The 15,352-nt window shown below is 40.6% G+C and overlaps 1 protein-coding gene across 1 annotated transcript; it reads right to left on the bottom strand.

The window, feature by feature from the left end:
* Window positions 1–679: 679 nt before the first annotated feature.
* TMEM41B (transmembrane protein 41B) lies at window positions 680–9,551 on the bottom strand. Its single transcript, XM_072337592.1, has 7 exons — window positions 9,375–9,551; window positions 8,775–8,892; window positions 7,703–7,831; window positions 6,147–6,240; window positions 5,212–5,316; window positions 4,280–4,418; window positions 680–3,516 (listed from the first exon to the last, which is right to left on the bottom strand). Exons 1-7 carry the CDS (start codon window positions 9,427–9,429, stop codon window positions 3,347–3,349), a joined length of 810 nt encoding a protein of 269 aa, XP_072193693.1. The 5' UTR covers window positions 9,430–9,551; the 3' UTR covers window positions 680–3,346.
* Between the last annotated feature and the right edge of the window lie 5,801 nt (window positions 9,552–15,352).

Genomic DNA, 15,352 nt, shown 5'->3' with positions numbered 1-15,352 from the left:
CTCCTCTGTAAAATCAAATCATAGCCTATGCATTAATAAGGGAAGCACATCAGATCAGGTTTGCTAGATATTTTAAATGTCTTTCGTAAACAGAACAGTGTATTAGCCTGAAAACTGACTCCATGCGATGTCATCTAGCAGATCTGTACCTGTTCAAGTCATGTTTGTTGAACTTAGTAGGCAAGAAAAACAAACACTTACTCCAATGTTATTACACAGGAAACAGCCCAGGGAGGAGAAGGCCCACTCTCTCTTCACGGTTTGCACACTGACCAATGCAGTGGTTGAGTGCTCCCTAAGGGATGAATTATTACTTTCTATATTAGCTGTACCTGCAGTACCTGCTGGGTATTTCTGTCCTTGAGCAGCTGCTACCTCAAAATCAATATTCTGTGCAATTGAAAAAACAAAAAACCAAAAACCCTCCATAAAACAGACATAACATTAAGGGAATGAAGCTATAACAACTTCAGCATGTTAACCTCCCATCAGGAATTCACAGCAGAAAAAAAACTAAATTACGTAATATTCCTATTTGAGGAGATGAAATGAGCTAAACTCCCTTATACTGCAAAGTATAAAAACATTAGAAAATTATTGTTGTACATGAAGAAATAACATCCAGACAGAAGGAAGTGAAGTTGATGTAGGTGCTCTGAAATAAAGATACAAACTGAATGAATCCCATCCACGGTCGTGATCATCAGTTCAGTTTAATGTTCAAAGTCATTAAAAAAATAGCACTTCAAGAAGAACTCACCCTTTTTAAATAGATTAAAACTTTAGACTAGTTGAAAGTTCAGCATATTTCATCATACTCAAAAAATACAATATTTCAAATTTAATATAATAGCTTTATTATCAAATGGCAAGAGGCGTTTAGTAAGGATGTCATGCCGATATCATTTACAAAAGAATTCCAGAAGATAAACAGGTCAAAGTCAGGTCATCTCTAATATTTTCATAGTTTAACTCAACTATACCTTCCTGATTTGACAGTTTACATCTGGTGGGTGCTATGGCTATCTCTCAGACTACTGGCTGGGTTCCACAGAGTCCAGCATGGTACCTTACTCCACAACACAGCACTTCTTTGCCCTTTTCACAGCTACTTCAGTAGTCCTCATAGGATAGGGAACTGCCTGAGGCCATTGGATGTTGAAGATAAACATGGAAGGAGTAGGCTTTAAAAAAAAAGAAAGAAAAAGAAAGAAAAAGCACTAAGGAAATAACCTTAATTTAATCCTTTTTAAGGTTTTAAGGCTTTTAGCCACTGTGTTGGGAACTTTGCCTACAACTGAAACAGGTTTTTCAGTATCATAGCCTGATCCCATCTACACAGTGAAACATAACTCAATAGTAAGTGCCAAGCAATAGCATGATTCATACAAAACAAAGTTCATTCCTTCTCTAGTGTCAAGGTTCCATCAAAACAATTTCATGTAGTGTTGAAGGAATTCTCAACCAGCATCTGTTAATAACAAAAATTGAGGAAATTTCAGAAAAGCCACAGGGCAACATGTAATTTACTCTGAGTTAAGCTGCATGAAAAATTACCTATGCAGATGAAGAGGCTGTATATCTACAGCTATTTCACACTCAGTAGTCCAGTGGGCACTTGGCTCACAGCAGCTATTATTTATTATGGAACAAATACTCTAGATAGATGAGCTCTGAGATTAGAATCACAGCAATTAAAGAAAAAAAAAATTAAGTTTTAAATGACAAAGTATACTTTTAGAGTAAATTCTAAATAAGAGTACAACTCCTGAAGCTAAATGATCACAATAAATTTGTAAACAGAAGTTAAATCAGTTTTTTCCTATATAAAACCCAGATTTAAATAAAAGACAGAAATAGTTCATCAGTATTTACTATATATTTACATGTAATACTGCAATAAAATGGAGTCAATCAACATTATGTTACAAAAAGAACAAAATTCTTTAAAAAGGTACCAGCACCTTTCACATTATCCCATTTACAGAACTATTCTCTTACAACTCAAATGATCCATTGTACGATGAGTTAACGTGAGGACATAGACAAGTAAACCGTTGAACTGGAGCATATGCTAACATGCCAACTCACGTTTCAGCAAGGTACTTCAGGGGCAGAAACTTAAAGCTGGTAAGCAGCACTGGTTTCAGTAGGATAAACTTAAACACGTACCCAAGTTCCTTGCTGATCAGGGCCTCATTTTACAGGATTACGCTGACAATACAACAGTTACAACCATACAAGGCGAGGTATCACATACCTTGAATATATATATATGTGCATATTTTTTTAAGATAAACTGTAGCTGGTTGTCCATTGCCAGTCACTGAATGGCCAGAGAATGGAATCATCCTTCTAATCTTATGCATGTTCACCAAATTCTGTTCCTTGATGCTTTGAAGAGCATTTGGAACCAGCTATTTTACAAGAACTGCACCAACTGTACCTGGTGCTCCTAGCCAATTGAGCTACAATGGAAAATTTCATATTCTTTGTATAACGCCTGAGAAATGTTAGTAATACACTACACATATATACTCTTAATTCACGTGAAATTAATGTTTTATATCAATACGATCATTTTCTCGAATTTGCAGGATAAATGTATGCAAGTGAAATACTGCCAAGGTGAACATTAAAAAAGTTGGTTTAGAACTTCAACATCAGCTGGGCACAGTAAGAATTCTAACCTGCTCTCTTACATTCCCTCCCAAAAAAAAATTAGAATGAGACAGAATGATCTGACACTTTGCCTTCGTTAATCCAGTTAGTAAAGCAGATATAGGTTCAAGTATTTAAATCCATACAGCACTAATAGAAGCAAATGATCAGGGTGAACGTATTACCGTAGTTAAATGACAATTCAGAAAAAATAAGTTAGAGTGAGCACCGTTATTATATTACGCTATCATTTTGGAACTCCAGAAAGAACAAAAATATTGTTGATGAGAAGTGTGCTCAGATCAGACCACATTCAAGGCTACAGAAATGTTGAGAATGTTACAAAATCTGAGCAAATAATTAAGGGATTTTCTTTTCTCTTCTTGCAAGTTTTAGAAAGCAATCTGTAGCTCATATCTACAACTTCTGCTCTGCATATCATCAGAGCAAAATGTGTTTTCACTTCCCTCATCCTGAGGGCCACACATACCATCCTCACTCCCCAAAGCAAAACACAGTACATTTCTGAACACCGTTCTCCCAGGCCACGTGTTCATTTAAAGACATTCCTACCATCACGAACTTCCCTTTAAAACGCTTATGAGCCAATAGAAAAGCAAATATACAAATATCAGAAGTGCTGATCCTGAGATGAAATATGGGAAATTCGGGTCCAGTTTGATCATTATTCAAACTTCTGTTTCAGTTTCTTCTGGAAGAGAGCTGGTAGGATAGAAAGGATGGCTAGAACCATGAGAACAAAGAGAGAGTTCCAGGAAACAGCTTCCCCTGCTGTCGTAAGTTGGTATAGTGTTGTTCCTGCCTTAATGGCTACAAAAGATGGTGGTGCCACACCTAGAAGGGAAAAGCAGAAGGTAGGATAAGTAAGAAAGAAAAAGCAGCTTTGTGGAAAGAAAATCATAAATGAGTCATCCAACCTTTAACATCAAAACCTCAGACTTCACTGACTTGTTTTTTTTTAAAGAGCAGTATATACAAATATAAAACTCAAAGAAAATCCCATATCAATACCTGTTTATGCTATTTTCAATACTACTTAATGCCAATTAAAGCACTGAAAACAATACATATATTTATATAACTATGCTAGACTGTGCAGATCCAAGATGTCTCTACCAATCAGTCTTAGTTACACTAGTAAAAAAAGTTTGTAAGTTACTTTCTAACCCAATTAAAAAGACAAAAGTACACGCTTAGCACTACGTTTGTTATCTATTTACTCTTAGGAAGACACATGATAAACAAAATGCATAGGAAGGAGAGGAACAATCCTTCAGACCAAAGTCATATATGTCTTCACGTGACCACACTCAAGTAGAACAACACAAATTACTACTAGAAAAGTGTTTATACAATGTATGTTTCCTTAAGTAATCAGCCTGCATTTGTAATACCTCATCTATTACAATGGATTAATCTTCAAGACTAAAGTCTTCTGATGGTATAAGCTGCAACCCATCGAAGAACAACAAATATCCTCATGTAATCTTTCAGTCGTCCAGTAGGTGGTGATCTCCACTGAACAATGCATAAAGAAAAGCAAATAACGTTCCTTCTGGGTGCCCCTAACCTGTAGTTCACTACTCAGAATCCTTACCTAGAAAAGTGCCAATGAAAAATACTTTTAGTGGCACATTTATTACAGGAGATGTTATATTGATAAACCAATTAGGGAGAAACGGTGTTATCCTCAAAAATATTATGTAGTTAATGAGGTGTTCTCTGTGACGCTCAACCTGAGAAAATAAAAGAATCAGTTAAGTCTGTGCATCAAAAATAAATCAATGATTTTACTACTAAGGAATTTTTAAGATGTTCTGTGCAACTTTTGTACAAATTCAGAAGTTGCAGACAAATGAGTTAAAAGATGAGTCAGTCACTGGTGAATCACTATCACCGAGTACCATGGTTTCTCTGCAAATACCAGCCCATGGTAAAGCATGGTGATTGTGTGCCTCAATCAGCTCACAGGTAATTCAGCACAGCAGCAGGCCTAATTCTAACATTAGCAACCTTTCCCTAACTGTGGTCCAACACACACTACCATCTTGTCATCCTGCTCCTTAAGCCTCTGCAGAACTAGCAACAGAGTTTCTTCCTCATCACACCCGTCCTAAATTGTAGTCAAACCTGAAAAACAGCTGCATTCCTCGCCTGAAAGCTTACCCTGGTCATGGGTATGAAGTTCATCAGCCAGCTGTTGCCAGAAGTCTTAAAAGGCTGTCTGCCCCTTTTTTGTAATGCCTAGGATTAACATCACCCAGGAGCAACCATCATAGTTGCTCCTTATATCTTACTTGCAGTCCATTACATCATCCTCAAGTGTATCCCAGCTCCTTATACCAGGACTACAAAGTCTCCTCTGCTCGCAGACTGGCTTTAGCATCCTACCCAGGAAGTAAGGGCATGCTGCCAGAAAGGGATCAGAATCCTTTCCTTGCAGGTGTATGAGCAAAATATCCTCTTAACTTCCATCCTACTCTACTACATGTTTTCTGTCAGAAGGCTCAGCCTATTCAGGAACTTTACCTGTTCTGACCACTTTACTGCTTTTTCCGTTAAGTATTTGTACACGACAGGCCGTCCCACTAAGTATGAAAGCATGTAGCAGAACGAAGCTCCAAGTCCCGAGCACTGAAAAAAGAAAACACAAAAACCAACAAATTGGCAGTGAAGCTCTGATTAATATTAGCCCTGCGTCCCCACAGCTACACTGTCTGGATACAGGCTGCTTCAATGCAGTCCTCCACTAATGAGGAAGAGCTCTGTGTGCCTGTTCCATAAGAATTCTGTTGACACAAGACAGTTCCTTTAATTCCAAGACATTTTTATCAGTAACAACACAAAGCAGCCAATGTTGATTACTTATCAGTTACTACTGAGTGTTTCTGTACTTTTAAGACTCCAAACAATGAAAACCCAGCAGAAAAAAGGGCATAACATAATTTATAAGAGATTCAAACTTAATATCATCACCTTAGTTCTCCCCATACCTACTCATTTATGTAGTTCCTGAGTTCTAAGGCTCACTATGACATCTCAAGCTCGTCAGTAGCATTTTGTAAGTTAAACTTCTGGGGTAACTAAGCCAATTTAGCAACAAGTATGTTTTGCAGCACACGAATAAGAACACAGTACTTATGTTCTAAAATGACAGGCGTGTTCTGGTGGATGCTAAACATCTGAAGTAAAGGCAACTCTCCAGCCAGTTAATACTCAGCTGCCTCCATTATTAATAAAACTCGGACAAACAGCTGTTTGGATCATCATCCAGGGCTGCAGTGAGTTTTGTGGGGAACATCCTTCCTAACAAAGCTTAGCAAGAACTCTTTTATTTCCTGGAGACTCAAGTATAGCACAGTTTCATTCAGCCTGTGATTGTTTTAAACAGAAAGCTGATAGGGGAAAAAAAAAAAAAAAGAGGATAAAAATATACACCCTTCCAGACTGTTTTCCACACTTACCAGACAAACCAGAAATAAGGCCAGTGGAAAGGGATAAAGAAACCCCGACAGGATACTGAGAAATATAGACCCGGGGATAGCAAATGTTTGCAAGCTAGATGCATCTTAGTTAAGGAAATCTGTTCACTGTTCAAGTCAGTATATATATACCACACTCCAGAAAAGCATAAGTATAAATACGTATGGCCACAAAAGATCCTTATATCAAAATATTTGTGCAGAGTAGCACAAACAGCCCACGCACAGGAAAACAAGGAATACATACATGGTTGACAGGTATAAAAATAAGTCAATAAATAAATAAAAGATGCAGTACATCTCTTCATCTCTGTGTCACCTTTGACACTGGAGCTTTACTGTAAGATTACAGGAAATGCAGTTGTGATTTTACATTGTTGACTATTGATAAGGAGATCCCAGCCACCCTGTAGAGTCACAGAGCCCTACATCTACAAGCAACTTCAAGGGACTGACTGTAATACTGAAAAGTCAAAGAGCATTCCTTGATACCAAGTCCATTACAGACAGCACAGCTCTTTTTAAGTGTCAAGGTTCTGAGATCACTGTAGCAAACTTATCAACTAAATCTGTTGCTAACATAGCTGAAAGCTTTTGCTGCCGCATCAGCTCATACTACAGTGCAATACAAGGCCAAATCTGTTCTACTTTATTTATTAACTAACATTTTGGCTTTCCTCAAACATAATCTTATTACCTGAGAACCAACCTTAGAAGGAATGGGCTAGAGGATAATTAATACTGGCACATCCAAAGTTGATTTTTCTCACTTACAGAAACTCTATTGCAACAGATCACCTACAGAGCTTTTCGGCCTTCTCAAAGTTATTAACCTTTAGTTAAGTGTTCCAGTTAAGAGTGTGTTTAATGATTAATACATTCAGCACTCGGGGGAAAAAGTTAACACAACAGATAGCCTTTGTGTCTCACTAGGCAGGAAGTACTTCAGAAATCCAGCTCTCTAAAATGAAGAGATTCATTTTTGTCTTTTTTGTCAGAGTTTTGTTTCAAACGGTCACTGCAGAGATAAAAGGCAACGTTAAAATGGGAATTCTTTCTCTGAGGGATGATTTAAGAACTTCTGCAAGCAACCCTTAGGCAACACTTCTTGATGTCTAAGGAAGACAAATTCAGGCATTTCTACCTGGCAGTGCAGTTTGTATTTAAAGACAGCGTATCGCTGAAGGAAGACCAAGACTCATGCAATTAAAATACTGTCCGCAGCAGATATAGCACAGATGAAGCTGAAAGCAAATCCTAATCAAATCACATACCTATTTACACGCAGTAAATAGTACACGTTGTTCTTTCTACTTACTCCTCTCTTACAATCTAATAAGCATACAGAAACATATAGATGTAGGGTTTCCACTTGTTTGTTTTCATAAGTTCAAAGGTTCTGGGACTTGTCCTGTTAACGTATCTTCACACATTACCCTCCTCCTCTCCAGATCAGGAAGTTTATAGGCACATTTGTACTTTTCATTTCTCTTTCAGAGAGAAAAAAATACAATATTTTCATGTCAGAGAAAGGATACAAAACGTATGTGGCAAAATAAGCCACCAATACTTGAACATAAAACGTGTCCTTGTATTTGGACAGGACTTTTCCCAAGGCCTTTGCATCATCCATATCTCTTGGAATCTTTATACATTTTCCTTCTTCTCTGGAAGAAAAGAAAGCAGCACGGTATGAGATATATCTAAACAGCATAATGAAATTACTTGTTGAATATATAGATAAAAACACTGAACTACAACCTCCACAAACAAAATGCATCACTACTTTTGTGGTAAGATTCTTGCACGAACCTATCTAATATTTATGCTTCTTTGAATTAGAGAAACCCTCCATTTCCAATGTGTTAGCCATATTTTCTATTCATTACAATACCTCCCTTTATTTCTAGCATTTTTATTTTCCTTACCAAGTACTGATTAAAAATAAATCATCACTCCAACCTGGCTTTTGACAACTGACCAGCAGCCAGCATTTGAGCCAACTGTAACTGCCTTAATGCTAAGGCCTCAACATTGGAAGTGCAGCAACAGTAGCGGAGGGTCACCTCACAAGCAAACAAAGCTTTAAGAGTGAAATCTTATGTCACACCTTCACCTGGTGCAACCCTGGGCAGCACAGTTGTGTGTCCTCTCTTCCTCTTTATCAGACTTAGCGACTGGACTGTTGAAACTGAACTTGCTGAGCAAGTTAATCACACAGAAAATTAACTACTAAAAGAAAAGAAGAAAGTTGTAAGACATGCAGGCTTCTATCTTGCCAAACTATTTACAGCCCTAGCCAAGCATGTCTTTTATCTCAGCTGGGGAAGGTTAAGAGCAGAGCTGCCACTGCTGAAGGGGTAAGTGGTAACTTCCTAAAGCTTGCGAACTCAGCTGTGCAAAAGAAACCCCTGGGTCAAGCACAACTTCTCTGCAATCACTGTGTATTCACACATTCTGCATTCTGACATCCTAAATGACACTCAAATCTCCTTTACAAAAATTAAAGATGTCTATCGTTAACTTACAACAGTTTAAATGCCACTTAGCCACACGTGGGCTCCTTCATCATTCGATACTGGCTGAAAAGCAAAGGAGTGGCATACTTACTCACTGAGTTGTGGGAAATTTTTGTATACCAGGAACATAAAGAAAGCAGCTATTGTGAAGACGGACACCAAAATAAGCAGAGATGTTCGAGCTGATCCACCTTCTGCCTGAGCTTTTCCTGAAATTAGATATAATTAAAGTCAATAGCTATTATTTCAATTCAGGAGCCACGCTCTGAGGAAGCACCAAGGCGAGCACCCAGCCTGCCGCCGTTTCACAACGCAGGGCAGGATGATGAAACACGGAGGACGCAGAGCCGGCCGTGCCAGCCCGCAGCCGTGCCCAGCGCCCGGAGCTCAGCGCAGCCACCCCGCGCACCGCGAGGTCACGCTGACCGCGCCGAGGCCGAGGGCGCCGCGCCCGCACGGCTCTTGGGCTCGTAAGCCGCACCTTCACCAGGTGAACGACGACAGCAAGGAAAAGAGAGCGGAACGCGGACCGCATCTCCTGCCGCTGTAACCGCTCTCACTTCCCGTCGGAGCGCCGTACAACGAACGCTCCGCTCCCCGCCGCCGGCCCGTAAGCGCCCCAGCGTTCCCACCGCCCGGCCGGCAGAGCCACCCTCGAGCCGCGCTCGGCTGCGCGCCCGTTCGGGCTGACCTTCCAGAAGCCGCTGGTGCCGGGCGCTCTCTGCCGCCGTCCGCCGCTGCGCCATGGCCCCGCACTCCTCGCGCCCGGCGCAGGCCGCGCCGCCAACCAGGGAGCGGGAGGAAGAAGGCGGGCACGGCCGCTCCTCCTCACCCCACCGGGTCGCGCTCCCGCCTCACCGCCGCACGGCGCATGCGCCACGTGGGAAGCGTGGAGCGTGGCACAGCGCGCTTCTGCGCCGTGCGGTGCGGGAGTGCGCGTGGGGGGGGCAGAGCGGGAAATACGGTAATGCCGCCGGAGGGAAGAGTTAGTGCGCCGCGTATATACGGTATTTACGGTAGCGTGCAGTGTGCTCTGCGGAGAAGTCACGTTGATTTTTATTTGGTTTCGTGGTTTTTTTTCCACCTGGAGCCCCTTTTCCGGGGCCTTTCTCTCAGAAAGGAAGCTCTCCGGAGGGAGCTGGGCGCTGCTCTGCTGCCGCCACGTCACCCCGCGCCTCATCACCCCTGTTGCACTGGGTCGTACGGGAAACAGCACGTCAGTAACCCTACAGTGGATTTTAATTGTTTCCCGAGTTCTTTATAGAGCAGCAACGAAGATGCAGTTCAGGACACAGAGCTGTTTAAGCACAGGCAGACACACAAAGAGCTTGCTTTAGTCGTCACAACGCACAGAAAACACGAACGTAGCCGTGCAAGCATCTCCGGGAAGCTGATGATTCATTTAAGATCCTATGTGCCATTACGCAGCTACAGCCCCTGCCAGAGCCACGACTCAGCCAAACCATCCCTTGTGATCTAACTCCTATTTAATTTTGGTGCAGTGATTTGAACCATGGGGCATGAACCACAGCGTGGGGTACTTGTTCAGAAAACCCTCAGAGCCAAGGAATGGGACAGATCCTGCCTCAGTGCTCATCTGACTTCTAATTAATCTGGTTTGTACTCCATAGCCTCTGCGTTACCTGAAGGCACATAGCATAACAACACCAGTTAGGCTAACATCCAACTCTTGCTACAGTCTCCTATAGCTCCCACTGCTCTAGACAGCCCTATAAGATACAAATAATTACAGGAGTACAAATTCACACTGCAATTTCACTTCTGTCTAATACAACTGCATGGCCTGCAGGTTGTTTCCAGGACACAGACTCTGCAGTGGGCTCGCAGTGTCAGTATATATTCATTAAAAACAGAGAAGATAACTCTAATCGACTCCGAATTACAGAGCTCCAACTTTCTGAATTGCTGCCAGTGTGAAATCTAGGGATGAATTAAATTGATCACCTTGAAGTTGAAATATGATTGCATAAGTGATATTTGTTACATTATCCAAAGACTCTCAGACTGTTTCATGCTCTTGTTGGTTCCCCTTGGGGGGATACTGCTGTTGTTAAAGCGCTGGCTCTTTTACTGAACTTTGAAACTGTCTGAGGTGTTTAATAACTTCTGACCATTTAAATAGACATCTCCGAAGTCATCCGTACCTTACAAACACCAACAGAACCTCTCTGTCCACTCAGAAGAAAATGGATCCTTCTGGTGAATGTTTCTTAGGATGTTTGGGATCTGTCTGCAAATGAAATAACTCAGTAAATTGGATTCGTTTAGCAGAAGTTAAGCAAAGACCGAAAAATACCACCATAAGCCACATTACTCAATGATTCAGAGGAGAAAGGGTTTTGTTAACTTGCAGTCAGTGAGCGTTCAAGAAAACCTTCAACACATGGTTGAGATCAGCAGTGCTGGAAACAGCTTCACTCCACAGGGTACTGGGAATGATAGCTGTGGGCTGAAAGTAGAATTACACTCTTCAGGTATAAAATATCACCTAAACATGATATATAACTTCATAAAGAGCATAAAATATCCTTTGTCTTTGGATCTTCTTTCTGAGTCCTTTCTGATTAGGACCACGTGCTGCACAGTACTTTGCTCTGCAGAGAAAGATAAAAGTGCTCTGATATCCAGTTGGATGCGCTCAGTGGCTTGGGCAGCGGGATCAAGCACTCTTAGAGGCTACAGACAGAACTAGGCAGTTATCCACAAGATTTACATGACTCAGATTCTGAAAAATATACCTTAATGTTGAAATATAAGCCCTCTTTCAAACTGGGTGAGAACCAAAAGAGAAAAAGAAAAAGGCTTTTTTTTCTTTTTCTTTTTTGAAAGAAACAAAATATGCTAACAGTTACCGGAGCGGTACCTAAGTGTTCAGCTATATACTCACTTCCTTCTATGAGTGGTTGGTTGGAACATTTTATTTTTATCAGGTTGAAAGAGCTGTCTTCCCACAGTAGAAAAAACTTGTATTTGCTGCTTTTTTTGATGTACGCCTAGGTAGACTGATGGAGCACGTGTCACATGGCTGAGTCACCGGCACTGCAGATGCTTTGCAGACTGAGTCATGCCTATTGTCAGCAAGAGGGAAGAGAGTCTGAGTGTGATCCTACTCCTGAGAGCTTGAAGCTGAAAGGTAACAGTTCAAAGTTCAGCATAAAGCAGCTTATTTTGCTTTGAACTGAACAGGAAGCTACTTTGCTGGCATCTCAGAGAGGCAGGAGCTTGCAGAAGGAAGCTAAAACAACCTGAAAGGCAGAAAGAGACACCAGAGCTCACATGCCTGAGACCATCCCTAAGACAAAGGCAGAATTGTATGAGCAGTCGGTTTATTGTCTCTGGAAGGCTTTAGATCTCATATGGCTCAGTGACAGTGCTGAGCAGTCTCAGCATGGGTGATGGACGCTGGATGCTGGATGCTGAGGTAACTGGTTTCCCAAACATGCAGCTGGTTTGGAAGCAAGGAGAGAAAGTGAAAATCCAACAAGAATCACAGTGAAAGAGAAAGTGTATTGCTTGATCCTGTTCAGGAGGATAGCTGGAGGCCCTGCTCTTGGACCACAGATGTGGGAAGAGGCACCTACCTTGGTCATCCTGACATAGCTACAGAAGGTCTATAGTACAGCACTACATACATGCAACACCCCGACATCTGCTAGAATATGATTGCATTTTCTGAAGTTTTGAACCAATTTATACAAGCAGATTCAATTTACACCAACAAAGAACTTCATATTTTGCAGCAGCTGCATTTTTCTGTTCTACATCTGCTTGCCTTAAGAAACAACAGATGTACAAACCTGTAACTGGAATGTGTTAACCAATAGAATTACACACTGTAATTCCCCAAGCTATACAGAAGCTCTTATTGTCTTAGAGGAAGATCTTTCCACAACTTAATTTATATCACTTGGGAAGGAAATTAAGACAACAAAATCACAAATAACAGCTACACTGAGGCAGCATTTAAACTGATCATATGGCCATCGTGTTGTTATTTTTTAAACTACTTTTCACTAATCTGTTTGAAGATACTATGAACATTGTCTCAAGAAGTTGGCTTAATCACATTAAAGCATATCTAAATTAATTTAACTCTGTGGATGCAATGTTTTTATATAACATTAAAAGGGTTACAAATGTTTGAGTGTCCCCTTCTCCTCAGTTCTTCTAAGTATAGTTTTGCTGAAGTGCAATTAAAAATGCTTGGAGTACTGTGTAAGTACAGAATATCTGGCCAAAATTAAACCTCTACAATATATGTGATAGTGACTCTATCCAAAATATACTTTATATTTAATAAACCTATGCCCTTTGCATGGGATGGGGTTGGTGTATTTTGATGAGTTCATACTGATAGTTATGGTTAAAAAATTAACATAAAATTGAGGCTGTAACTTCATGAATAAGCATCTGTATGGAAGGCAAGTTAGGATGCAGTGTGCTGATAAATGTGAATGGAAAAAAAAACATCACCAGGTGAGATAAACAGGAATCAGCTGATCTCAGTAATCATGGCCAATCAGACTGGTTTCTCTCCCAGTTGTCTGTTTATAAGATGACGTTTGTTAAAACGTACATTTTAAGTCAGACAATTTCAATTTATCGCTCCTGAATTAACTAGAAACACAGTAAAATAAATAGTTGTTTCTATCCCAAAAGGTAAAAATAAAGGCCAGATTCTCAGATCTGATGAAGTTCTTGCTCCTCTTTGGTAGTTGGTAGATCATCTTAAATAGCCTGCAACATATCTTTTCCATCACATCCTCCAGTGGTGTGTATGAAATACTAGCTTTTCTAGTTAGTTATCTCACATCCTACAGTTGGATGCAGGATGACAGAAGTTAAAGGTTATTTTGTCTTGCTTCAAAGAAAAGAATGAAATGACATCATCCCAGCCAAGCCTGGGATGCCATCAGGCTCCTTAAATGTAGTCCCAAACTTCAGAGGTCTCAAGATACATTGTATTTCAGACTTGAAAAACACTTTCTCTTTAAAAAAGACAAAGCTCTCATTAAAAATACCCAGGAATAGAGGGAGATGCCAGAGCAGTAAAGGGAATCTCAAGTGTTCTCCTGACAGAAATAAATAACTCTATTTAGAGCCACACAGCTCCATCTCACACTGTCAATTACCTCACCCCAACTCCTAGTCTCATCTACATGTATACGTGTATATTGTCTGCGGCTAAGTTTATGCTAGCATAGCTGAAAAATCAAGTATTTCCTTTTATTGAGCAATACATTCCTTCAAGGAATCCTTCTTATTTATATCAGTAAGGAAGGCAGGTGGACGTGCATGCCTGCAAGACAAAAGTTCTCAAATCTAAGTTACTCCATGCTGATAAAAACACTACTTTTAATGTGATCACAGGCTCATTTTAATGTCTCTTAGAATTCTATCTGGGTTTTGGAGATTTTTTTTCTTTTTTTTGCAGCCTCACGCAGGCCTATGTGGAACCCACCTCCTCGAACTCACTAAGACATGAGTAATCACTCTTAGCTGCCTTGGAATGTGCTTTTTGCACAACCTCACTACCTGAACTGGACAACTGGCAGAAAAGGTATGTCAACAGCCAATTGCCTAATAGTATTGCAAAATCAAATGGTTTAATTACCAGCAATCAACGTCCAGGTGCTTGAGTGGAGTTTGTGTGACCGCATGGTGTTAAGTGGTAAATGCATTCAGCATGGAAAAAGAGATGCAAAGCAGCAGTACAATTAACAAGCATTTAATTTTAAACAGTGGACCAGTAAAGTATAATATAATACCCTCTACAAGGAGGAATCTGCATGTCTTCTCACTAGGTACAAAAATAGCAGAATACCTTAAGCAATGTGATCTGGATCATGGTAGCCATACCTGGCAAAGGTGAAATCTGACTTCTGACCTCAGCATCTTTTAGATTCAGGCTTAGAATGTAGCATTTTATGCTCTAGGAATATGTTTCTTGCTTACTTGAATAAATAGGTGTAGTGGAAGTGCTGAGTTACGGCCTGAAGCAGTGATCAAGTACTTGGTGAGAAGGCAGGGCCAACCCAGGGGAGCTCAGCTGCAAGCAATGCACATGAGTGACTGGAAAGGATGGAGCCAGGATCCACCCCTTCACAGATCTCATCTAAGGGTTGGCAGTGGAGGTGAGGATATCTCTTGCTAGGGATCCCTATCTACCTGAGGCCTTCCAAAAGTAAGCAATGCTTTTACTTCATTTTTGTGTCAGCAGCTACTACATTTGAGCTTGCTTTCACTTGTTGTAGCTAAAGACTTTGCTATCCTGTATTTATTGTGGTGCTTTCTGTCCCATTATAGCGTTACATTTAGTAAACAAGGTTTTGTTACACAGAAGGAGCCCAGTTCTGGTGGAAGTAGTATGCTCAGTGATATAAGGCCTTATGTATCATACTGAGTAGTGTTATGACTGATGAAATCACTAGTTTAATCATTCTTCTTGAAACCCCTGTGAAACCATCAGTTTGAAGTTCTGCTGTTTTTAAGGCTGAATCTATCCTCAACACCAGCGTATCCCCAAATTGTAGAAGGCAGGGTGACCAAAGCCATTTGCTGCTCTGAGGGAGAGCTATGTTTGTTGCTGATCTGGATTACTGGAGAGCTGTTACTCTAGAAAGTAAGAGTGCATGTATGGGATAATAA

The sequence above is a fragment of the Excalfactoria chinensis genome, chromosome 5 (genome assembly GCF_039878825.1).
Source record: "Excalfactoria chinensis isolate bCotChi1 chromosome 5, bCotChi1.hap2, whole genome shotgun sequence".
NCBI classification, from domain to species: Eukaryota; Metazoa; Chordata; class Aves; order Galliformes; family Phasianidae; genus Excalfactoria; species Excalfactoria chinensis.
This window is presented reverse-complemented; position numbering and strand designations above follow the sequence as displayed.